Source organism: Furipterus horrens, unplaced genomic scaffold (assembly GCF_987537825.1).
Source record: "Furipterus horrens unplaced genomic scaffold, mFurHor1.1.pri manual_scaffold_11, whole genome shotgun sequence".
Lineage (NCBI taxonomy): Eukaryota > Metazoa > Chordata > Mammalia > Chiroptera > Furipteridae > Furipterus > Furipterus horrens.
Window position 1 is genome coordinate 71340523 of NW_028327181.1, and position 26667 is coordinate 71367189.

The window sequence follows — 26667 nt, forward strand, 5'->3', positions numbered from 1 at the left end:
CTCCAGGAGTGGGAATGGACAGAGACCTGTTGCATTATCACCTCAAATCCCAGCTAAATCAAATCATCAAAGCTTAAGGCAAATGGACCTCAGCAGAGTCTTCCAGGCTCAGCGCACTGAGTGTCAACTCTGAAGGGAATGGGACTTCCAGCAGCAGCCGCTCCTGAGTCACAAGAAATCACATGGAGGCTGGAGCCAGCTCGCCTGGTGAGGCCATTCCTACCCTACCCTGTGTTTTGCTGTGGCGCTCCCCGACCCTTGTCCCCTTTACAGGGCACACTGGAGCAACTGTGTTCCCTACGGAGGGCTTCCCTTTGGAAAAACGAACAAGGAGAAGTTTCCCCAGCCTGACCCATAGTCCATAGTGGAAGGAGGCAGTGGGCCCCAGCGTAGGGAGAGCGGGAACGGAAGCCAGGTGTCAGGCACAGGTGCCCAGGGCCGACGTGCGGGAGGGAGAGTGTGCCCGTCCCTGAAGATGGAAAAGGAAAAGCGAAAGGAAGGCCAGCGTCCCTGGGCTGTGGCACTTCTAAAGACATCAGTCCACGGGCACAGGGTCTCCGATCCCCTTTCTTAGGTTTTCTTGAGGTAGGTCTGACAGGCTTTCACCATGTCTTTCAGGAAGTTAGGGACTCCATTCTGCAAAGCAAAGGAGACTGTCACTTCCGTGTTCTCACAGCGATCACTCCCAATTATTTGGGATGTAACCAAGGGAAACAAAGACGACTCTGGGGAGAATAAGACAATGGTGCCTTGGATTGGATTTCAACAGAATGCTGCCGCAGAGGATGATAAGAGGCAAGATCCAGGGGCCACTGTTGCAAGACAGCACCTCATATTTTGGCTTTTGCTAGTGAGAAGCTAAGACATTTTGAGACACCGTTTCTTGAAAAAAAAAAAAAAAACAACAACAACACAGGAGGTGGGATTGGGGCTGGGATGTTCAGTTCTTCTAAAGGCATGAAAGGACTTGATTTGCAGAATGACAGAATGGTGAGGATTTGGGGCATGAGTTTGGATATATTATTGTTTAGTTAGTGTTGGTCACTGTGCATGGCTTTCCCCCCAAATTGTCTTATTTACTCCCACTCTATGAGGTAAGTAATATCTATCTCCATTGTTAAAAGGAGAACACTCAATGGCTTCCATAGATTACAGAATCAGTGCAGGGCCTGGATTCAAATTCACATGGATTTGACCCAAAGCCTCTGAGCTTTTTCACTCTCCCAGAGGATCTGATGACCCTTCCAGCCAGTAAGCAGGACTTACATAAAGCAGGCTGAATGGTCCCCACGAAGCCAGGCTCCTAGACAGTCTCTAGTGACCTGGGCTACCACCGTGGTTCCCTCTCCTCACAGACCAGCAACACAAAACCACAGTAACAAAAGCGGAGGCTTTCCCCAGGCTCTGAGCGTCTGGTTGTCTGCGGAGCCAGGTCAGCCTGCCTCACTGCAGATACGGGGTCCAAAGGCACCATTGTTCCTACAAGGAGCAGGCTATTGTCCCGAGGTTCCAGAGAGTGATCCTGGTGGGGTCTCAGGCCACAGCAAGGAGGGGCTGGCATTCCAGCTAAGGAGTCTTTGTCTTTTGTCCCAGCTTCATCCTGGGTGTTGTTAGCAACCCCAGTCCCAACCGTGGTCACTCAACCAAGCTGCTTCATAAAAGAGCCTCATTAGGCTTGAGACAGCGTGTCTCTTCAGCCTGACAGCCCCATGGGCTAAGTCAACATTTGTCAAACACACATCCCCCTCCCGCCTCCTGGGATCTCACCTTGGCGGCCCAGTTAATGAGCCAGGACGGAATTTGGCCACCCGGGTTATCGAAGTAATACATGAAAACTAGAGGGGGAAAGAAAGGACAATTCAGAAGGAGAAAAGATGTTAGAAAGGTATAGCAACAAATCCTGTGAACCTTCCACCTTCACATTCAGACCCAGGAAAAAAGAAGGGAGGTAACAAGTAATTCAGCAGACGTCTCTCCTCTGCCATGTCTTTCAGGACATTTATATAGGGACATTTTTGGAAACATAACCAAGGTACATTGCCCTGCTGTTTATTAAACACCTGGCAAGTGCCACACTGTTGGATATAGTATCTCATTATTTCTCTCACTCTTTAACCTAACAATCATAAGGAGCTGGTAAAATTAAACGCCAGTGTATAAATGATCAGACAGAGACTTAGAAAAGTTCATTGACATGTCAAGGTGGCAGATCTAACAGGCACTAGAACTATGGTTCAGATTTTGCCCCAGGTTCAAGGCTACCCTCATTCCAGTAGGGCAGGTGACCATGTGCCTCTCTCTGCCCCCAGCTCACCTTGTGGTTTGAACTCAAGGGAGGCAGGCCCTGAGTTGCTGGTTTTTTGCTGAGAGGGAGGTATGTCCTCCAAAACAGTCCTACCAGCTCTTTGTCCTATATACAGGATCAGCCAGAAGCCATTCCTAAGCCCTCTGATTTACTCTGATGTTCTGATTCCATCCGGACTAGAGTCAGTAAAGGATGGAGTGAGTCAGACTGAAACATCTACCTTGCATTCTAGCCAAGTTTCTAGGACGAACTGAGTCTCTCCCCAGGTGTTCATCCCTTGTTTGTTTTGCAGCCCTGCCCATTCCATTCTCTGCAGTTATGTGCCTCGCACGCAGCACGGACTTCCCACGGGCAGCTCTGGCCAGTGCGCCAACATGCACCCTGGCTTTACCTTTGCTCCCCTTCTTGCCGTCGCTCTCAAACGCCAGGCTCTGCTTGTACCCCTTCACCCGGATTACGCCTGGCTTCTCAGCAAAATGTGGCACAGACGTGCTCTGAGCCAGGACCACGTAGATCTTCCGTCCTTCCACGTCCAGCTCTCGCCGCTGCCGGATGTAGACATACTGCGATGCCAGTCAAGGCATGACGTCCACACCAGCATCTCAGGCAGGCAGAATGAGAGCCCCATAAGCCAGAAGAAAGGGAGGGGAATTCTGTGCCTCCCGCACGGCATTTGCTCCCTTGTACTGTTACTTCACCCACCTGCCCTGTCTTCTTACCTGCACTGCAAGATTGTGCCTCACACCACCTGGTATATCATCTGAGCGCATACATTCCCCACCTGTGAATCATTCCTTGATGCTCTTGATTATGCAAGGAAACTACTCTTTTCTCTAAGAAGGCACTTGGAAAGAGCAGAGGATTGATCACCCGCCAGCTGTGTGATCCTGGCTTACTGACTTAACTTCTCTGAGACTCAGTTTCCCGATGTAGGAGAACGGAGTGACATTGCCCAGCAGGCAGGCTTGGTGGGGGTATTAGAAAGACTGGAACAGAATAAGCCCTCAAGTAACATTCTGCATCGTTCCATTTGTTCCTGACGGCCCCCAAAGCTCTAATTACTGACCTCTGTGCTCAGAGGACAGTCAAGCCATGTCACTTCCAAATGGTGATGGTAGGTAGACACTGAATACCTGAATATTTAGTAGGCTGATGTACACACTGAGTTAACACTAGGTCACTGGGAATAGCAGTTATTTCATCTCAATAAACACTCACAGAACAACCACCATGTCTATAGCACCATTCTAGGGAAGATAATTAAAATCATAAGAAATGATAAGTCACCATGTATCAGGCCCTCACCATGGAAAAAACATGTGCTTTACCTACATCCATTTTGATGCTGACAAATCCCTGGGAGATCAGTAGGAATATCCCGTCTGACAGATGACAACATTACATCAGGGAGGTAGAGAAACTTGCCCAAGAGCCCAAAGCCCAACGAAAGTGATAAACACTAAATCCAAACCCGGATCTAGCTTCAAAGTCTAATTTGACTTCCATAGGTGGACAGGGCTCACCTCTTTGTCCTGTGTACTTTCCAATGACAGAATTTTAGATTTAACACTAGAAGTAAACACTCTTAAGTATAACAGCTGCACTTACGATAGCAGCAGCAATCACAGCCCCATATCACCTCAGAGTCTCTAAAGGACCCACAGTTGTCCCACCCCTCAGACACCCTGCAGGGTGGTCTATTGTCCCCAATCTCTAAGTTATGAGGAGTAAAGTTCTTAAATGTTTTAGGGGAGCAATTATGTTGCTTCTGGCTCTGGATCTCATCTCTCCCACATATCAGCAAATATTGTCCTGCTTTCTCCCACCACTTTCTCAGTTCATGTGACAGTCATCACCTGACACTCCACTGAGGAAAAATTAACTTGATATATATACTGATTAAAACTTGGTAGAGGTCTTTGAAGGACTGGCATGCTATTTAGCCTATGACTAGAGAACCGCCAGTTCACTGAGGCCCAGAGACATGCAAGGCCTTTTCCAAGGTCACATAGCAAACCAGAGGATGGGTGTATACTGAACCTGGGATTTTTCTCTCCAAAATGAATGTTCTTCACCACTGAACACTTCTCTGTTCTCAAATATTTAATAGCCCTTATCGGAGAGGCATATATGCAATATAGAAAGACTAAAAAAAAAACCTATGGGATTGTATGGCATTGGAAAGCCAATGAAATAAAAGTATAAGGAGCCCCAAGTATTCACACAAACAGTGTCCCTGTGATGTCAGAGAGGATGGACCTGGTCCCAAGCTTACTAGCTGTGTGAACCTAAGTTATGAACTTCTCTTTGCCTCAGTTTCCTTAACTGTGAAATGGGGATGATAATGCCCACCTTGCACCATTGTCAATAGGATCAGAGAAGACAGCACAAAAGTATAAGTAACCCAGAATTTGCTGGCATACATGCCCTGTGTATACAAGCCATCTAGCAGTATGTGGGAACTGTGTGAAGAAATAAACCCTAATGTTGTTTAAAATCTAGTTGGGGACTTGGGTAGACACACACAATTAGACACAAAAACACATACAGACAATATACACAAAATACACCCATATGCTCCCTTTCTTTTTAGAGAATAATTACTTTTAGGAGCACACAGACTTACAGAGTGTTAGAGCTAGAAAAGATCCCAGTGATCACCTAATTCAGTGGTTTCCAAAACTTATTTTTTAATCCATGAGCCTCTTTGTTTAAAGGATCCTACATGGACATTCAGCATGTGAAGCGCTCAGCTGCTGCGATTGACAAGGAAGCCTGCCTATCAGTCATCCTTTCCCAACTGCCCATGCAGAAAATTTCCATCCCGCGCTTCCAGGCTGATCCTACATAGGCTTCTTAGAACCTTGGAGTGGCAGCTAAAACTCCTCACTCTGCATCATAAGATAGATAAAGAAATTAAGGGGAAGAAACATATACACACTGTCCAGAGCCAACAGTGACAGAGGGACTGCTGGCTGCGGTGTCAATAAAATGTGAGGGGGGATGAGGAGAGCTGGAATTGTGGGGGCCTAAGTTCTAGTCCCCCTTCTGCCGCTAATCACCTGTATGGATGCCCCTGTCATTTTACCTCTCTGTCAGCTGAGGGAAAGTGTTAAACACGCTCTACAAAAAGTTTATTCCAAGTCCCCGATTCTGTGGCCCAACAATTTCAAGCCCTAGAAAACTTCTCAGGGAAGTAGGAGCTGCCCTCCAGTGACGACAATTATAGACGCTGCACAGGGCCAGGCCCAGAAATCACACTCTGAGGTCTCCAAAAGCTGCACAAGAAGCAATAGCTTTAGCAGAGGCTTCTGCAAGAATCAAAGACAACTCTATCCACACCTGCTGGACATCCCACCATCGGGCGATGGCCAAGGGGCACAGCAACGTTTAGAAAGCCGAGTAATGAGGCCCCTTGGGAAAGGATACATCCCTGTTGGACATGGGAAAAGGGTACTTCACTTCCCAGTAGACCACGGTCTCGCCGTTGCATTCTTTTTCATAGAGTTCTAAGGAGAACAAAAAAAATTAATGCATTTTAGTAAAAGCTAGGCTGATCTATGACCACTGAAAGCTTGCTGCCTAGGGGCGAAGTCTATTAAATAGAAAAGCGTGGTCAAAATAAAAGAACCCAACAAAACTTGTCTACCTCAGAGCAAAAACAAGATTCGCAGAGAGGATGCAGCAAAACACAGTCAGGCATCCAAAAGTACATGTTCAGGTTTTAAAATCAGGCAAACCACCAGATGTCACTAGAGCACCAACAGTTTTGCTTTGAAGACAGTTCTTGCCTCTAGATTTTGTGACATGACAGCTAGATAAGGACCGAGTCATCCAGTCTCATGTTCAGTTTGGAGATAAAGGTCCCAGAGAAGGCAGCATCCTTCTTAAACAGTGAGAAAGTGGCACCACCGTGGTTAACCCAGTGTCTCGCTCCTCTCCTGTTTCTTTACCCTATACCACAGCTGCAGTGACTGCATTTCCTTAATACTCCATCATGCTATTGTGTGCAGAGAGCAGCCCACTCTCGGAGGCAGACAGCAAAGGAATTTGATGATATGACCCCAAGCTGCATGGTGAGCTTCTCCCCGACCACTTAGAGAAGAAGCCAAGCCAAGGCTGCTGAAGTCACCAAGAGAACCCCTTGAGATGCTGATGGGGAAAATGGATTATTTAATTCAGCTTTTGAAAGGAAATCTACTCTAGAGCTTGGCAGTCCACCGGGACCACAGAGGTTGAAGACAGCCCTTGAACGGAAGGGAAGGCGTGGGCACCTGCTGCTCTGCCATGCTCGGCACTGACTCCCCCTTCTTGGACCAGCATCTCTATTCTCCTTCCCCTCCTTCCCGACTGTGTGGTTTAAGCAGGACTGGCTCAACATTAATTCCGGGGCGGGGAAAATGAGCAAGACGTGGCCACGGGGATTAGTTCAGGATCGGTGCTTCTGGCCCGGGACTTAGCTTGCCACTCAAGTAGGTTTAGGCTGAAAAGTGGTTTAGTGAAGGCTCTCAGGTAGCTCACAGAATACCCAGGAGGGTGAGAGCTATGTTTAGAGCCTCAGGATTGTTCCAGAGAAGCTGGTCCAGTGGACTGGACACCGCAGCATAAACCGCTGATGCCATGTAACAAAGGTTAGAAGCTCTTCAACTAAGGTCAGGATGTCTTTGCCGTGCCCATCACCAGACAATGGATTCTGCATGCTACCTGCTTCCTCACTGGGTCTTTCCCAGACTGAAGCCATGTGTGCATCTGATTGGCAACTTCCATATCATGTCATTGAACCATGGCTGCTAAGGAGACTGGGTCAGAGAAAACTCGATTTCTCCCTTGGATAGGTGAGCATCACAAGTCCCCCTAGATAGCAAGCATATGTGGAAACGGTAAGTGGCCCAAAACCATGACAAATGTCCACAGGAAGTAAGCATGTGATTCATGCTGAGCCAATGAGAGCCAACCCTGGGGCTCTGGCTGCCATTGATAGGAAAATGGAATTCTTTCTTCTCTTCCTCTGGGGTTATTTATATGGTTACTTATAAGCCTGGATCTCCTGGTGGCCATCTTTGCCATGACATGGGAATCTGGCTGAGGATCCAGGCCACACAGGAGAAAACAGAGTCAGTCAGGAGATTGAGAAACTATTTAAATACTGGATGGAGCTCTCCTAAGAAGCCAGGAGGCCATGGAGTTTTTGATGCCATGAACCAATGAACTCTTTTTCTTACACTGGCATTAGTTAGCTTTTAGTTATTTGCAACCAAGAGTCCTGACTGCAGCAAGGGTCTTTCAGAGTCAGTGTCCCTTGGCAAGTCTGTAGTTCTGCTCCACTGTGACTGAGGGGGCAGAGGTCACTCCCAGTGCTAGTGGCAGGAGAACCCCATTTTATGCCTTTTATAACTCCCCATCACTCATAGGGTGAAATCTAAGCACTGCGGACTAGCGGCCAGGTAGGCCCTTGGGGATATGAACCCTTTTCCCACCATAGCTCCAAATTCTGCTACCAAATTGCTCACAATTTGTACATGTCACGCTGTTTCATGCTTTCCTGACTTGACTCCTGCTGTTCTCTGAGCCTGGAATGCACTTACACCACTCATCCCCTTACCCTCCCCTCCTCACATATAATATTCTTGTTGTTTATAAAACTTTGATTCAATTTCCAAAACAAAGCTCAGACACCACCTCTTCCAAGAAGCCTTCCATGACATGTAAGCATACAGATGACAACCAACTTACAGAGAGAACAAAGTAGCCCTCAGAGAAAATGAGAGTGGGTCTAAGAGCATGCAAGGAGCAAGTCCTGGGAACAGCAAAGGCACATTTCAGCCCAGCATTTAAGAGTTCTATGTCAAAATGAAAAATGAAACATAACAGAGTAGAAATTAAACCTGTTGCTTTACTCTAGATATAATAAATAACAATAGATTCTACTTTCTAACTGACTTCTTTTAAAAAAAATAGTAGGTATTACTCACCTTTAACATATTGGTCCCACTGTTTTCTGTAGTCCAAGTCCATATAGACATCTGTGACCAGAGCTGGTGGGCAATCCTCCAACACACCAAAGACTTTATACTCATAAAGTCCAGTCTGCTGTGAAAACAGAACAGGCAGAAACCACCGATTGACTCCCACGTTGAGAAACAGATGGGTTGCACAGAATATGAAAACCAGTTGAGGATGGGGTTCATGCCACACCATTTATTGACCAGCTTCCTGTAGTCTCAACGACACAATGATGGAAAAGCAGATGAGGCCCTGATCTCATGGGTCTTAAATTCGGCTGGAGCATTGGCAGTGGTGCTAGCTATAAGCAGTACCCAGCTAATGTGAATGGGATACCAGAAGGGTTATGTGATAAATGGGGCTTGATCTGGAAAAGGGGGGTTCTAAGCCAGAAAATATCTCTGTGAGGGATAACATTTATCAGAACCTCTTGTCCGAAATAGTAGAAGGAGTCATTCACAGGAAAGATGAGGAAAGACCATCCCCGGTAGGGGAAGGCCCCCAGGTTGACGGATTGGTGTGCGCAAAGAACAAAGTCAGGGGCTGGGCCTGGGGCTGCCACTGCGGGCACAGAAGGAGTGGGGCTGAGCACCAAAAGGATTTGTAAACCAGCATAAGGGTTAAACATTTTGTTCTAACTGCTTTTAAAAAAAATAATAATAATAAATGACTTTAAATGGGATACGGCTTTAAAAGGATGATTCTTGCTGCTTGGGAGAAAATAGATCATAAGAGAGCAAGAAGATAGTTTAGAAGATAGTGCAATACTCTAGATAAGAGAAGACAGCAACAGCAGTGATGGAGTGAAGCCAATGATTCAGGGATATATTTTGCACTTGCTGTGGGGACACATTGGCCGCGGGGAAAGAGAAAGCACAGAATTGAGGATAACTCTCAGAACCTTTGCTTGAAAAATCACGTAAATGGGGAGTTCCTTTTTCTAAGAAAGAAAAAACGGGGAAGAGGTGATTTCTGGCCTTGGGGTAATCAAGAGTTCCACCTTTGACTTTGAGATGCTTATTAAACATCGAAGTGGGAGTGTCATAGACGCAGCTAGCACTCAGGGACTGGTTACTACTGCGGATACCCACGGGGCATAATGAAACCCAACACGCTGTTTCATCAATTCTAATTTACCAGTTCCAGATTTTTTCAACAACTGCTTCTATTTTATATAAGGGTCTTGTACATAAAGGACTAAAAAAAGGGAAGAAACATCAATTTCAGATCATATTAGTCCCTTTTGTTCAGAAAAAAAAAAAAAATGTGTCCTGGATTCCAAAGTATAAGAACCCTTGACCATGACGGTCTTGGGCTGGAGTTGGCCACACTACACATTTTCCCTCTCTGTACAATGTGAAGTTTCTGACCTTCGCCTTGCCTCAAGGCTCTATCATTAAAGGTTAAACCAAAGGTTCTTAAATTTCAGTGCCGAAGCAAACAGACAGAAAGCCTCGTTTAGATGGACTCAGCTTCCACGTGCTAACACGGTGTTATTGGGTAACCATGCATAAATGAAGCCATCCTCTTCAACACCAGGCCAGAAATGCATGTGAAGTCAAGGAGGTAAACACAATGCATGTTGTCTAGATATCATGAGGCTTCAAGGGTCTCCTGGCTCAGGGGGCACAACCCAGGCATAAATGCTTCCCAGTTTAGCAATCACAGACACATGTGAAAAGTACCTGGCAAGAAATGGAAGGTAAAATTGCAACAGAATTCATAAAGATTTTCCAGATATAAAAATACGTGGCTTTATACCAAGGGTTTCCAGTCATCCGATGACAAGCTAGTAGATCTGAACCCCGTTCGTGCTGTGCCACGGATGTCCCAATGGAAGGACAGACCTCAGGAGAAACCCCTCCTTCCCGCCCCCTCTCCTCTCGCTCACACATGGAAAGATAGTGAAGGTTTGTGCATACCACACATTTACACACCTATGTTTTAATCACCTTCGGAAGAGAGACAATTAGCTCTTGTTCAGGAATATTGGAGCCCCATTTTCTACACATACCGAGCAAAAGGGACAATTATATCTTGAGATAAGATCTCCCCAACCTTACAGGAGTTAACTTGGGCTATCTGGATAAATTAAGACAAACCATTTCCTTACACTGGTTCCTTTCCCCTCCTAAATGCAATCACAGCCCTAGTGACATCAGTCCTATGCATATCACAGAAAAGAAAACAGCAGCCCTCTAGGAAGAGGAAAATAGACCAATGTGATTTACGTGAATACAGAAGAATGAACTATTGTGGCAACTTCCTTGAAACACTCCCTCCGTGGCGGAGCTGAGAAAGGCCAGACTCCACAGGAACAGAACGCTCGGGAACACCTTTCCTCATCTCTCAAGAACTTGTTCAAGTGCTCAGCAGCCCCACCCAACTTCTTGGGTCAAAGCCCTTTTCACCCAGTATTTCTGATAAAAAAGGATCTCAGTAAACATACTCATGTTTTTATGTTGTCTTTTAGAAAGTGAATTTTTTATAATTATAGAATAATTCATATTCGTTATAGGGAAATTAGAAAATGCCACAAAAAAAGTGGGGCGGGGGGGCATGTAACTCCATAATCCACAAATACCTATTGGTAATATCTGACACATTTTTTAAGTAGATAAATAGTTCTATATGTTACAAGAATGGGAATAATATCGTATAAACAGCTTGTATTCTTTTTAAAAAATATTTTATTTTATTTATTTTTAGAGAGAGAGGAAGGGAGGGAGAAAGAGAGGGAAAGAAACATCAATGTGTGGCTGCCTCTTGTGTGCCCCCAACCAGGCACCTGGCCTGCAACCCAGGCATGTGCCCTCACTGGGAATCGAAGTAGTGACCCCTTGGTTCGCAGGCCAGCACACAGCTTGTATTCTTATTTCTAACAATATAATATTGAAGCTATGGAGAACTCACACCCAATTTAATCATTCTTTTAAGTTATTTGTTTCAAATGTTTTTGCAAATATAAATACTTCTGAAATGATCTGTTATTTCATATGTACCAATTTGGCAGATAATTCTTTTTCATTAGGAAAATTTCCTTAGAGACAAATTGTATAGAAAAGGGTAATAACATTTTAAGTTTTTTAAATATTATTTAATACAATTTTAAGAAACTTTGTACCAATTTATATTCTTGGCAGTAGCAAAGGATCATCTTGCCAGCATTGGGTACCATTGTTTGTACAGGCAATTTGATAGAAAAAAACATACAAATCTTAGCTTAATTTGTGCAAAGTTTTATTGTTGATTGAGCTCCTTAAAATTAGAGCTATAAACTCTCTAACATTTATTGCAGATATGTTCCTAAGCTTACTAACATTTCAATAATTGACTCCAAATAAGTTTACTCAAAAGGTTCTTGGCCTTAAACCACAGCTGAGAACGGCTCCATTTCTTTATCATACTAGAAAACACGCTGCATACTTACTTGTCCAATGCTCCATGTAGAGAACATCTAACTTCTTACACTTAAGACAGAAAAGAATTACTCAATGGTAGAGAATCCGCCAGTATCTAGTATAGAATACAATTACCAGAAGAAGCAGAAGATACTCCCTTCTTTCCTGCTAAAGGAACCCCATGGTGAACACAGTCAATAATATTGTCATAGCCATGTATGATGTCAGATGGGTACTAGACTTACCAGGGTGATCACTTCGTAAGTTATATAAATAAATGTCTAATCACTATGTTATACACGCGAAACTAATATAGTATTGTACGGCAACTATAACTTAAAAATTAAAAACATATTAAAAATTTAAAAAGACCCACCTCACTGTTAAGAAAAATAAGAACCTCCACAGCACAATGCACAGCTAACGTCTCTATCTCCTAGGCAGGTATGGGTCACAATGACACCTTCTTTCTGTTTTGAATATGAGTGTTTGGAACTGCAGTCATTTTGTGATGAAGAGGTAACAAACAGGAGAAGGAAGAGTAAAAAGACAAAGCATTGTACTGGCATTGTTGGTCAGTTAAACCAACGTCAGCAACGCTTGACCTCGAATGACTAGTTAGGTGAGAAAAATAAGCCGCTTCTGAAGTCATGGTTACTCCAGTTTTCTGTCACTTGCAGCTAAAGTGCAATCCTAATTGATTCCAGTGATCCTTCCTGACAATGACTTTGACCAGAGTCCTGTGACCTGGGAAAATAGTGGGGGTTTGGAAATCCTCCGACTCTGTGTTCCGGAAAAGAACCCCCATTCCCCCACATGAATTAGGGAAGACTCAAAGATGCCCGCCTTGTCTGATGGACAAGACACAGACCCCTCTAGATTTCCCTTCATTGCCTTGTAAGTGATTAGCTGAATGGCTTACCCCACTTATCAATCAGAACAAAATATCAATACGTGTTAACCAAACAGTTTAAGCTCTCCTCCTTCCAGGCCCCTGAATGTTGGCCCAGCATCAGCCTGAACAGCCCCTCCTGAGAAGAGGCTGGCCTCAGGGTAAGACGGTCTGTGAGCTACTACTATCCAATCATGCCGCCTTTCCTCTCACTTCCTTCCCACACAAGGTGTCTAGCTTTGTTGACGCCTCCAGAAAAGAACAACTCTTTCTGCCTAACTCTTGAGACACTCACAAATCCCTGGTCCAAGTGTTCTCCCTATTACAATAATCCCTCCTCCGACTTTGCAGTAATCCTTCTGAATAAAAGTCTCTCCTTACTAAGCCCAGATTTGTTTTTTACTTGACATTAAAGAGGAAAAGTAGACTGGCAGAATAGTGTAGATAAGACTTACGAACATTTACAGAAAAATACAATTATGTATAAATTCATTAAAACAGTGCAGAAGTAGGTAAGCATTGCTAAAGTGCATTGCCACGGAAGAGAAGTGAGATAACTGACCCTGTTAATGAACATTAAATTGACGTATATTTAATTTTACATAGAGATATCTAAAACTCCACATGTTGGTATAGAAAGTGCCCCCTCTTTCCACTAAGTAATTCAGAAAAAAAATTATGAACTTGCTAGGACCCACCCTATCGTTGGCCCTGAAAAGAAATCAAGCATGGGCTGGCTTTTGGCTTGGAATGTGCTTCCTTTGAAGACCTGTTGACAGTTGCTTGCAACAGCCATGCACTCTGTATCTGAAGCTTTCCAATCACTTTGACCTGCTATAAATTATTTCAATAATACGAGTTAGTCATTGTTTCTCTTAGCAGAGTATAGTTCCCATTATCTTGTGTAATTGTTAACACAGCCCTGTCATACAGATGGAAACACTGGTGTTACTCTCTGTTTCTATATAGAAATGAAGCTCAGCGAGGCTAAATTATTTGCCTGAGCCCAACAGCTAGTACTCAGGACAGCCAGAAAGAGCGTGACACGGGTCCTTTCTACTTCCCACAATGTCTCCTTATTTAGCTCTACTCTGTCCAAACTATTAAGGTAAAGAACCTTCACACAGAATCTTAGAGCCAGAAGGGGGTTTAGACCCTTTCTGTACCAGATGTCAGTGACTTGCCAAGTGTCAGTCAGAAACACTGTTGGTGGCAAAGCCTGGATGGGAACCTGTTCCTTCTGGTCCCCAAGCCAGTGCTTTTGCCCTAGACCACCCAGGATGGACCTCCCACTGAGATGCTCCCGAGTCCCTAACTAAGCCTAGTGTTTGTCCAATAGGCCTCCAACTGCCAGAAGAGGTACTTTTTAGATGCTGCTTCTGGGGGATTTAGGTAAGGACCAGGGGAAAAGGAGGAATGGAGGAAGGCTGACTATTATCGCTTTCAATGGACCAGGGCTGTGCTCTTTCCTTATATGATTCCAAAGAGTTGTCTCAAAAACCTTGTAGCCGGAGAACACAGCCTGGAGGTTAAAGCAAGAGCTCGAAGTCACGGCTGGGAGAGGGTCTCTTCTCTTCCACTGGCTGGCCTTGCTTTTCTCAGTGGCAAACTGGGTCTAATGAGAGTTTTTACCTGAGGAAATGACTGAGGATTAACTTAGATATTCCATCTAAAGTTCTTACCATAATAAGTACTTAGCAGTGGAGGTCATTTTCCTTAGTAAATTCAGTATGATGATCTCCTTTTTCCAGATTGAAGAATTCAGCATTCAGAACTGTAACATTACGCACACTTTTAGGGAAACTAACATACACGGAGTACCTGCTCTAAGCTGGGCACTGTGCTTAATGATTAATACGCACAATAATCCTGTGAAGTAAGTGTATTATCATCTCCACTTTATAAATGAAGAAATGAAGAGGGGTGGGGGTTGGTTCAGCAACTTGCTACTGAAATTACTAATTTTTGAGATACTGTTATTCTTGCTAACTTGCTACATTACACATCAAGTTGTTACATTCCTTAGCAATGGTTATGCAAATGCATGAAAGAAAACTGTTCTTCTTTTCACTTGCATTAGTAGGGTTAAAATATTTTGAGAAACATTATTGACAATAATGGTACATTTATTTATCCAAAGCATAAGAAATTCTGTAAGAGCTGACATGTTTATACATGAGAAATACCAAAATGTCACTGTGTTTGCATTTGACATTGCAATTCCCACAGAGAAGCCGTCCCTGGCGGACCGCTACTCCCCCTACCCACCCCCTAATTGACCTCACTCATTCTCTTCAGTTTATGGCGTTTATCTGCATTTGTATCACTAACTACAAGACAGACTTGATGACTCCCATTTCCCTAATCTGGGAAAAATGCAGCCTCAAGTGTGCACTGAATTTCCTTTGCTTTTCACAGAAGAGCTCATTTCTATTCCTCAAGGGGACAGGAAGCCTCCCCAACTTATGGCTGTGGAAACTGTCCCAACTCCAGCCACTCTGGCCAAAGTAGCAGACTCAGAAGGTGAGAAAGTAAGCAGTTTTCACCAAAGACAACCAGTTCTGATGGCAAGAGCCAAAGCTACAGCGACTCCTGGGAAGTGTAGACCAAGACTGTGCGAAGAAAGACAGCTAAGTCTGACTTAATACGTTAGATCTCTCTAAGAAAAGATGGCAGGTTTACTCTCTTCGGGCTGCAGATAGCTGCTAGGAAAAATAATAATGAAAGGTCATGCTTGTTGAGTGCTTACTAAATAACAGATGCTGGGCTGAATGCCTCACATGGATGATCCCACTTAACCCACACAGTGATAGTATGAGGTAAACCCATTTTTCAAACAAAGAAACTGAGGCTTCAAGAAGTTCTGAGAAATATCTGGAAAAGGTAAAGCTGTAGAGACAGGGGGTAGATTGGTGGTTGTCTGGGACTGGGAGTGAGAATAGGGAGTGGCTGCAAATGGGTAAGAGGCTTCCTTTGGGAGTAACGCAAAAGTTCTATTGGGTTGGCCCAAAAGTCTGTTAAGCTTTTTCTGCAAAATAAAAGACACGTTTTCACCAACAGTTTTATTGATTTGGATGTTTCGAGTATGTCAGCTATCTCCCACTATTGGCTTCTAGTGGATAGAGGCCAGGGGTGCTGCTAAACATCTCCCAATGCATACGACAGCCCCACAGCAAAGAATTATTTGGCCAAAATGTCAATAGTATCAAGAAACTTTGTAAACCACTTCTGACATGTTCGATCAGTCACAGCTCATATAAATGATACTCAATGAATAAACAGAGATCATGAAATTCACCCAAGGTCATACACCTATAAAGGCAAGGAGTGTGGACATGAAGCCCATGATCAGACAGCACAGTTCATGGTCCATGATGCTGACTCCAAATTGTCTCTGACTCAGAACACATCATTCGATAAGTAATAAGCGGTCTGAGTGCATACAGCTATATTTAGGGTCACCATGGAATTTATCATTCCATCTAGCACACTTCCGAGTGGCAGTTGTAAAAATTGTCACCAGGATAGTAGATGTAAACCAGGCCTGTGGTGGGTATATGAAGACGTAGGGTCACCCCAGCTACAATAAAACACCATTTTACTTACTAGGTGCTTTTTTATTTTCTTTCAAATACACGATACAGTATTTTTGGTTTCGGGGTTGCTTTTCCTTTTTCTTTAAAAACATTTTAAATTTTTATATTGAATTTATTGGGGTGACTTTGGATGATAAAGTTATATAGGTTTCAGGTATACAGTTCTATAATTCACCATTTATGTATTGTATTGTGTTCACCACCCCAAGTCAAGGCTCCGTCCATCGCCATTTATCCCCCCTTTACCCTCTTTAACCTTCCCACATCTCCCTTTCCCTCTAGTAACTATTATAGTGTTGCCTATGTCTATGAGTTGTTTTTATTTTTTGCTTAATCTCTTCATCTTTTTCAGCCCCCTAATCTCCCCTCCCATCTGACCGATGTCAGACTATTCTCTGTATCTCTGAGTCTATTCCTATTTTGTTTGTTAGTTTAATTTGTTCATTAGATTCCACATATAAGTGAGATCATATGGTGTTTGTCTTTCTCTGACTGACTTATTTCACTTAGCGTAATACTCCCTAGATCAGTGTTCTCAATCTGTGGGTCGCGACCCCTTTGGGGGTCGAACGACCCTTTCACAGGGGTCGCCTAAGACCATTGGAAAACACATATATAATTACATATTGTTTTTGTGATTAATCACTATGCTTTAATTATGTTCAATTTGTAACAATGAAAATACATCCTGCATATCAGATATTTACATTATGATTCACAACAGTAGCAAAATTAGTTATGAAGTAGCAACGAGAATAATTTTATGGTTGGGGGTCACCACAACATGAGGAACTGTATTAAAGGGTCACAGCATTAGGAAGGTTGGGAACCACTGCCCTAGATCCATCCATGCTGTTGCAAAAGGTAAGATTTCCTTCTTTTTTATGGCCGAGTAGTATTCCATTGTGTAATGTACCACAGGTTTTTTATCCACTCATCTACAGATGGGCACTTGGGCTGCTTCCAAATCCTAGCTATTGTAAATAATGCTGCAATGAACATAGGGGTCCCTATATTCTTCTGAATTAGTGTTTCAGATATATTCCCAGAAGTGGAATATACTAGGTGCTGTGAAATGTACCCTCTCACTGGATCCCCATACAACTTCGGCAGGACAGGAATAATCTCCAGTGTACAGATGAGTAAACTGAGATTCAGAAAGGATTTTGGGCTCATAAACCCTAAAATGACAGAGCAATTAGGCTTCAAAACTATACTTTAGAACAGGGGTTGCCAAATCTGTCAGGCTGGCTATTTTTTAACAGTCCCCCAGCAAAGAATGGCTTTTACATTTTTAAATGGTTATATATGTACCTATATAATATCCTCCATTTTTCTTCTTGGCCCATGAAGTCAAAAATAATTACTATTTGGCCCTTTACAGAGAGAGTTGGGCAATCTCTTGTTGGATTGCAAACCTGGCCAGGGGCTTCCTGGGTATAATCTGAAACCCACCCCCATACATGGAGGTCAGGGAGAGACAGAAGAAAAGGGCAGGTTGTCAGGTGGTAGGTTTGATAAGCAAGGGAACTTAGATAGGAACGTGTCTTCGGCAGCCACAAGATGAGTGGTTTCCTGCACCTGTGGTTTCCTGCACCTGCCCACCAGGATCTTAAAAGTTTATACAGAGACCTTAACTGGGGTCAGTCACGTGCACAGTCTAGAGAGTCTTGTCGCCATGTTTCTATTAAAGGCTGTGTCCCTAGGCAGTTTCTAGTACGGGGAGGCAAGTGGCGTGCATATTCTAAGCACAGAAGGACTGGGGAGCCCCCAATTGCCCGGATCCATCTCACAGGTCACACCTGCAGCCACATCTTCTTGAAGACCTTCCCCACCATCCCTGTGTTAGGCCAAAATATACAACCCAGGAAAACTATTAATTACTACAAATTCATATTGCAACTGTACATGTAAAAGAAGATCTTTGTGTTGTAAGCCCCCAATAACTTATATTTTATTTTGAATCACATTGGGGTTTACTACTTAAGCTCAGACCACCCTTCAAATTAAATCTACCAATCTGAGCATACCATACAGGATAAATGCCAAAAAAGATCTTAAATATATCATATTGAAAGTCAGAAAACTGAAGAAAAAGAGAAAATCTTGAAAGAAGCTGGGGAAGAAGGAAGGCCACTTTACCTATAAAGGAACACGGATGAAAATTATCAAAATCCTGACATCTTGTCAGAAACCATCTGTGCAAAATGAAAGTGAAGTAAAATACATAATGTAATGAAAGAAAAAAGCCACCAACCTAGAGTTCTGTATCCAGTGACACTGTCCTTCAAAAGTGAAGGAGAAATAAAAAGCTTTTTCAGACAAATAAAAACTGAGGGAATTTAGCAGCAGCAGATCTACTCTGGAAAAAATGTTAAAAGAAGATTTTCAAGGAGAAAAAAAAATGACACCGGTCAGAAACTCCTCTCTACATAACATAAAAGTGCCCATTTTATTGTCAAATCTTCTAGAAGGTATGAACTTTATCTTATTCATCAAGAAATCGCCAGGCTTAGCATAATGCTAGGCCTACAATAGGTCCTTATGGACTGCTTGCATGAGCTCATGAACAAATATTTTGGAGATTTCTTTTCATTAGCGTATATTCAGATCACCCAAATGCAGCTATGGAAGGGTGTTTATAATAAACTATATGGCAAGATAAGATAGTTATGTTTATCACTAAGCTTTTTTGTGTCCTAAAAACACATTAAAAGTTCCAGGCTAAAATTCAAAGGTTCATATTTGCATGGATTCTCCCTTTTTTACAAGAATATATTCATTTGTATAATTTCCCTGAAGGATAAAATAGCCTCCCCGAATAATGTGAGGAAACTTTGGAGTTACAAACTATTCCCATTGGAAAGCCTGCTTGAATTCTCCTTTCACCCATAGCTGGTGACTCCAACATCAACAGCAGGTTGGAAGTCCAAACAAGGACCATCCTCCACTTGGCATTGCCCCAAGTCAGCCCACAGTTTACCCCAGTATTGGTATGGCATTATACCCAAGGATCCTGTGTCCAAATCCTTCCCAACAAGTCACCTTTGCTCTCAAGGGGAACCCGAAGCACAAAGAAAATCAGAGTATTTTGCTTTATTAATGGCCACCTCCTATAATCCCTATGCAGGGATCTGGTAAAAGACAGGGTATGAACACGGAGCTTGGCTAGAAAACAGACGTGGGGATCTTACACACCCCTTTCCCCTCATTCCCCCTTAGAAGCAGCGTTCTCATGCTGCCTCACACCACATGCTCATCCGGAGAGAGAAGTGAGGAGAGGGAGACCTGAGACTCTTAACATCCCCACCCAGTTGTAGGTTCAGGAAAGACGGAAGAGAAGAGGGGGAGGGAGGGGGCGTGCATGAGCGAGTGCCTCGGTCTGAGGCCGGAAGGAGAGTGTCACACATGGGTGCTCAGCTTTAAGACATGGTGGCCCTACTTACTAGTGCGATATAGCTGTGTCTTTGGTTCCAAAAATGTTCTATTAGTCACAATGCTAACTACTCCTCCCTTAGGAGAGAGGTAGAAGGGGGAAAGAAGGGAGACTAGCCCTGTAGTCCTGAAGTGAAGAAGCTCACTAGGCAAATCAGATTATGATCCCACTTGTGAAAGACAGCTGTTCTCATGGGAGTTAAACTTGGGCTTCCCTCCAAAAGACCAAATTTTCTCTCAGCCCAGCCCAGCTAACCACAGAAGTTTTCCAGTAATGCCAGGCTTTCAGGATTTTAGCAGCTCAAAAGCATAGAAAGGACAGTCCCTGGGAATGCACTGTCTGCTCCTCAGCAAACTCTTTGATTAGAAGACCTATTAAACAGGCCAAATACATGGTGACGGAAGACGATCTGATTTTGAGTGGTGGGCGTACAACGCAATATACTGATCGTGTATCACAGAAATGTACACTTGAAACATATGCTCTTATTAACCAGTGTCACCCCAATACATTAAAAAAAAAAAGTAAAAAAGTCAATGTGAAAGAAAACCATGAAGAAGTCAAGCCACAGGTTCTGATCTTTTCAGTCTAACACGTACTTGGTCTAAATCAAAGAGGTGAGCCTCTGCAGGCCAGTTTCACACTGTCCATTGCACTGTTGTGGTGTCTATTGGCATGGTAACAACACAGTCCAGACCTGACGGCGGATCACTGGGAAAGCTTTGGAAGTGACCCGTAGCCCTTCCCTGCCAGGGGAACATCTGTGCACAGCGCAGAGGACCACATTCATTCCCAAGTGGCCACTAACTTAAAACCAAGGACAGCGAGTCTTAAACATTGCCTCTGTCTTAAGATACTCCTTTTGATTCTCATTCTTACCTTTTAGTTTCCATTGCTCCTCATCTCTAAGTCACTGTCCTACCTCTTAATGTCAGAACCCTCCTCAGGACCATGCTAGATGCTCCCCCCACATCACTGGTTCTCAAACTATGGTTCCTGGACCAGTAGCTTCCGTATCACTTGGCAACTGGTTAGAGATAAAATTCAAAAACATAAACAAAAGAAAAGAAAGAGAAAAAATAAATATAGCCCTGGCTGGTGTGGCTCAGTGGCTTGAGGACTGGCCTGTGAATCTAAAGGTCAACAATTCGATTCCCAGTCAGGGTATATATTGGGGTTGTGGGCTAAATCCCCAGTTGGAGGCGTGTGAGAAGCAACAGATTAATGGATCTCTCACATGTTTCTCTCCCTCTGTTTCTTGTTCCCTTCCCCTCTCTCTAAAAGTAAATAAATAAAATCTTCAAGAATATATATAATGCAAATTCTCATACCCCACACCAAAACCACTGAATCGGAAACTCTGGAAGTGGGGTCTTGACTCTGAATTTAACAGGCCCTGCAGGTGATTCTGATGTATGCTCAAGTCTGAAAACCACTCTGCCATGTACCAATTCTTTCAATGATTACAGAGAGGTCAACAATCCTAAAGGATGAGTCTTATCTTTGGTTTGCAAATGAGAAAGGTGAGATGACAAAATGAAAAAGTAACTGAATAGTATCACCTACTAGGAAGTGGGGCCTGGCCCCTAGCCACTCTCCAACCCCAGCTTCACTCCAGTCCTGTGGCCTTCCAGCTCCTCCCGAAAAACAGGGCAAGCACCACTTGGGACCTAGCACAAGTGCTCTCTCTACTGCAGCGGTTTAACACCCAGCATGCTTGAGTCTCCTCAGAAGCCTGAACATTAAAGTACAAACAAACAAATGAAAACAGATAACAAAACACTTTACTTTAAAGCATTTCTAACTAGAAATTAGAAGGCATTCTCTTCCAGGAGGAAGGTCAACCTGGAAAACAAATGAAGCTTTAGAAGGATGGGTCAGGCAGCAAATAATGCTGGATAATGCTTGAGGCCAGGAAATGTTCTAGGCAAGAGTTTGTACTCTGACCCAGCTGGTCCTCCATATTTTAATACAGATGGCAATCAAAATGGCCACAGGGCAATGCCCTTTCATCCAGTTGCTGAGGCTCAATGGCACACCTATGGGAATCTTATGGCCCTCCAAACTTGTGAAAGCTCTGTAATTTACAACACTGTACCATGACTGGCCTCATCCCTAGAACAGGTTGAAATAAGACATATAGTATGGTTAGTAGAGATAGGAACTGTTCTAAATACCACTCCTGTCCTCCCCACAGAAGGGAAGTAGTCCCTGCTACATAACAATACAGACTGGAAACAATACATAATGCAAAGGCAGTCACTCTGTCTCAGCTCACAGGCAATGGATGCTGTGGGATAAATGGCCCAAAAGCAAAAAAAAAAGCACAGGCCCATGGGTTGGGGGTTAGGGGGTGGGAGTTATGGGTTGGCTGGAGGACAGAAGCTGTATTAGATAAGTCAGTCATGAGAAATAAAGCTAGAAATGTGAGTTAAGACCAAACTCACATTTGCCTTCTTTCAGAGAAGCAATATAGGAAGGAGCCTATTTATGACACACATCTAGAGCAAGACAGCTGAGTTCTGATCCCAGTTCAAATCTTGAACAATCAACTTAAACTTTCCATAGATTCATTACCACCAAGTAAATTAAAAAAAAAAAAAAAAATCATAGCACCTTACATTAAGGTTGATGTGAGGATTGAGTAAGTCAGTATCTGCAAAGACATAAACCGTGCTTGGAACATAAGAACACATAAAATATATTAGCTATTATAATACTTATTAATTCTGCAGTCAACAATGCCACCGAAATGGGAATGATAAGATCATACATAGCCTCTTGGGTGCTTGATTGGGCTGTACTGTGTAGGATGGAAGGCCAGGAAACTAGTTAAGAGGTCCCTGCAATTCTAGGTGAGAGGTGCCATCCAAAGTGGCAAAGATACAGGCAAATAAAGGGAAGGGAAATGGGCCATATGGCAGATATGTCTGAGCAATCACATTGACAAAACTTGGCAAATACCTGGATGTGGGTGGTAAGGAAAATGGAATCATCAGAGAGAGGATAAATAGATTTTGTTTGAAAACATGTCCATTTTTGCACCAAGGTAACTGTTGAAATTACACGAGGAAATTAATTCTGTCTGCTCTCCAGTGAAATTCTTGTTCACCTTGCTATGTACCCAATGATATATAGCAAGACGTCCAAAGCTCCTCCTTGCTCTAACACTATAATACTCTGGTCCTCTGCCAAGAAACCTTGAGTTCATTTACCTTGCCTAAGGGTGACTTCTAACCTACTTGCTATGAACTGCTGTCACAGGGCAACTGATGATAGGGTTCAGGTGCAATGCGATCCTTCAACTGGATGCCTACCTGGCTCCAAATGCCTGCAGGAACGCCTGGAGGTTGACTTAATAACGAACTCTATTCCTCCTAGACTTTCAGTTCCTTTTTTCCTCTGAAGCTTTAAAGTTATTAAGTGCAAATTACAAGGAAGGGGCAACAGCCAAAAGAAGAAAGTCGCTAAAATGGCTAGAGATGTATCGGGTCCCTTGTCGGTGACACCCCTTCCCCCACACATTAGCCACCCTTTCCATTCAGTCTCTGAAAAGTCCAGTCTCTTTTCCACCTATATTCAAACCCGAGGATACTTCCACGTACACACACCACTGGCACCCGGAGGTGCATGGGGTTTAGGATCAGCAGACCCACGTTTTAACTTTAACAGTTACCTTCTAACAGACCACACCCCCGAGGGGCCTCAAGCCTAAGGCTGAATTCTGAAAACCCCCCAACTTCCCCCACCCGACAAAGTCCGCTGGAGGCACTGCCCCTGCGCTCGCTCCTGCCAGCACTAGAAGACGCGCCCGGGTCCTGACTTCCGCGGCTGCAGTCCCTTGGTCCCCGCAGGGAGGCTGGCCCGGAAAGGTCCAGCAGGCCGGCCGCTACCTGGTCCAGCAGCCGGTATATGCTGATGCCCGAGGTCTCCACCAGCAGCTGCCAATCGGCCCCGGCCAGCGCGGGCTGTTGGAGCTCGGCACAGGCCTCCCGGAACTGCTCCTGGGAGAAGCCACCAGCCGTAGCAGAGTCCATCCTTCCGCAGCCACGGTTCGTTGGCCTGCCCCGAGGCCGTGGAAAGGCTTGTTGCAGGTTTAGGGGCGGGGCAAAAGGTGGCCCAGTGTGATTGGCAGGGAACAGAGATTTGCTTGAGGGGAAGGCGGGACTTAGTGGAAGAAGAAGTCTAGGGGAGGCGGAGCCAGAAAGGGGCGGGCCTAGATAAGGGGGCGGGGCTGAGGAAGAGATGAAGGAGGCTGGGGAAAAAAGTAAAATGAGAAAAATTGGATTTGAGCTAGAGAAAGATGGAGGGGCTATGGAAGCGGGGAGGCTTATATAGAGACGGAAGGAAGAAGGAAGACACTAATGTTATCTTAGAAACCCCTCAGTAGCCCATCCCATACCCCGCCCAGCCCCATACCCACCAAAACTGCTTGGGTGGTTCCTTTACCTTCTCTGAAGAAGATAGGGGAAGTCTCAGAGCTGTCTGGTAGGCTTGGGACGTGAGATGGAAAATGTAGAAATGCTTCACAATTTCAGGGGTCAAATGCTAGGACTATATATTTCAATATTATTTCTATTTTTTCTCCTGCATTTTCAAACATTCTGAGAAGAGGTCCATGGGATTCACCAGAAGGCCAAAGGGGTTCATTGCACAAAAGGGATGAAGAAACCTAATCTATATTGGATAGACAAGGTAATTTACCAGCCTGGAGGGTGAAAGATGTAAAAAGTATTATTGTGTCCACCAAGGATTTCTGCAGTTTGCCTAATTTAGATCCCTTGCAACTCAAAGACCTTTGTGTTCCCTCAGGTCCCTTGGGTATTACTATATTTCTTACCACCAAACTGTAGTTGGCTTTGAATAAAGTAGGTAATTTAAACATAAAAACAATACAACACCACACAAGTGCCAATAAACTGGAAACCCACGCTTTCCTATCTGTAAAATGGGGTAAGAATTGTGCAACCAGTTAGAATTGAGGCTGTAACTACATAAAATAAACATAAAACATGTACGCACAGTGCCTATCAAAGTAAATGTTCAACAAAAATCCCTACTTGTTTTACATTACTATATTGAAATGCTTCTCTTTCTGTACTTGAAAGAAAGCCTTGAAGTTTAAGGCAAACTCTACGTATATGTCAATTTCCAAGAAGAGAAATAATGTCAGATTTGGCAGTATAGATAAATTACTTCTTTATTCAAAACAATGCCGGTTGTTTTCTTTTATGAGGAAGAGGGGAGGGATGTGGTTTTTCTCTTAGACGAAATGCACAAGAGGCTAGAGACAGAATTTCCTATTGTTTTTATAATGCCTTTAAGTTCTCTCTTCTTTGTAAAAACTATATTATACTTAAACTAAAAATCAATTGCTTAAAAAAGCAATTTTATCAAAATCATTGGTACAAAGTGTTTTCAGATAACTTCAAGGAATCCCACTATAAAGGTGTCCTTTGCTAAAACCACCTTTATCACTGTTTAGCAATAGATTAATAAAGACAAGCATAAGAGTATAAATAGCAGTATGCAAGATACAAGCTATAAGGCAGGAAACCTAAATTGCATTAAAAGTGTGTTTCTCTACTAAACTCAGAAGGCAAATGCCTGTAGGTTTGGGTCTCTTGAAATTTACACCCATGTTTATTTTATTACAGTTAATGAAGAAAAAAATCATATTAGGAAATAGTTTTTATTTTGTGCAAAGGTCTAGCAAAGAGTTGGAAAAGGATCTAGAGAAGCGTGTTCTCCTTCTGGACTTGCCTATTATAATAGGCCAGCCTGTTTGCTTTGCAAAAGACACTCTAGAGGAATTTACAGCATTGTAATAGCTGAAGCTGAAGCTCCTGGCCTCCAACAGAGAAATGCTGGAGGAAATATACCAAAAATAGTTTTAAATATATACCATATTTTTCGCACTCTAAGACACACCTGACCATAAGATACACCTAGGTTTAGAGGAAGAAAACAAGAAAAAAAAAATATTCTGAACCAAATGGTGTACTAAAATACATAACAAAATATAACAGAATAATATTTCAACCATGTAAACTGAACAGCAGTCAACAGTGGTATTAAGAACCATCATCACTGTTGTTAACAAATGAGGAGAGACTTCTAAGGTTCAAGTACTCTTCTACTTTTCTGGGAACCCCAAGAACTCATCATCACTAGTGTCAGAATTTATGAAGCTCAGTTGCTCACAATCACTGATAACACTTTCTTTGCTATCTTCATATATGATACTATTTTCAGTTCCATCTAAGGCATTGCTAATGTCACATTTTTTGAATGACCATACAATGGTTCCATCCTTCACTGACAGGTCAGATAATACACATCACGGTCTGTGACGCAATATTTGTCCCATAAGATGCACAGACATTTCCCCCCCAATTTTGGGGGGAATAAAGTGCGTCTTATGGAGCAAAAATACAGTAGTTTATCTGAACAAAAAGACAGTATAATCTGGTAATAACTCCAAATTTCTGCAATTTACATTGAAGTAGTTCAGGGAAAAAAATGTGTAATTGATACATAGAAGATCAAAAGTGACAAACATGAAAACACTAATGAATTTAAGGATAGGTATATTTTTATTGTTTCATTCCATCAACTTTTCTGCATATTTGAAATTACTCAAAATAAAATCTTCAAGAAAACCCAGATATATGTGTTTGTAGATGACAAAACAAAAATGTATTACTCAGAAAATGTAGAGGTCAATATATAAAAAATATATATCAGTTAACCCTGAATAAAACAAACAAACAAAAAAGCTGATATGATTTCACAAATATTAGACAAAATAGACTTTCGGGCAAGAAAAAAATTAATAGAAAGTAGTTCACAAGTTAATGATAAAGGACACAACCATTTGAGAATTCTGAATCCTTAAATTTATATTTATTTCACGACACAATCTCAAATATGTAAGGCAAAAACTGTCATCAGTACAAAGAGAAATCAGCAAATTCACAATTACAGTAGAACATTTTAAGTCTCTTTTATAAGAAATGAATTAATCAAGCAGA

General features: G+C 43.0%; 1 protein-coding gene across 2 annotated transcripts; it reads right to left on the bottom strand.

Moving 5' to 3' along the window:
* Positions 1-465: 465 nt before the first annotated feature.
* Positions 466-23736, bottom strand: PCTP (phosphatidylcholine transfer protein). Of its 2 annotated transcripts, XM_090292395.1 has the most exons (6): positions 23527-23734; positions 8278-8395; positions 5735-5814; positions 2697-2868; positions 1768-1835; positions 466-636 (listed from the first exon to the last, which is right to left on the bottom strand). In XM_090292395.1, exons 1-6 carry the CDS (start codon positions 23668-23670, stop codon positions 571-573), a joined length of 648 nt encoding a protein of 215 aa, XP_090148521.1. In that variant the 5' UTR covers positions 23671-23734; the 3' UTR covers positions 466-570. The 2 variants fall into 2 exon arrangements, with proteins under 2 accessions (XP_090148521.1, XP_090148520.1); XM_090292394.1 differs by lacking the exon at positions 466-636 and having other exon boundaries at positions 1416-1835; positions 8278-8392; positions 23527-23736.
* Between the last annotated feature and the right edge of the window lie 2931 nt (positions 23737-26667).

What these genes read in the sequence shown, in the direction of transcription:
- PCTP (XM_090292395.1), bottom strand. Translation starts at nt 23,670, where the DNA reads ATGGACTCTGCTACGGCTGGTGGCTTCTCCCAGGAGCAGTTCCGGGAG. An exon ending in TTCCCATGTCCAACAGGGAT is followed by an intron (nt 2,869 to 5,734) that starts GTATCCTTTCCC and finishes CTGGCATCGCAG; the next exon opens with TATGTCTACATCCGGCAGCG. An exon ending in TCATTAACTGGGCCGCCAAG is followed by an intron (nt 637 to 1,767) that starts GTGAGATCCCAG and finishes TTTGCTTTGCAG; the next exon opens with AATGGAGTCCCTAACTTCCT.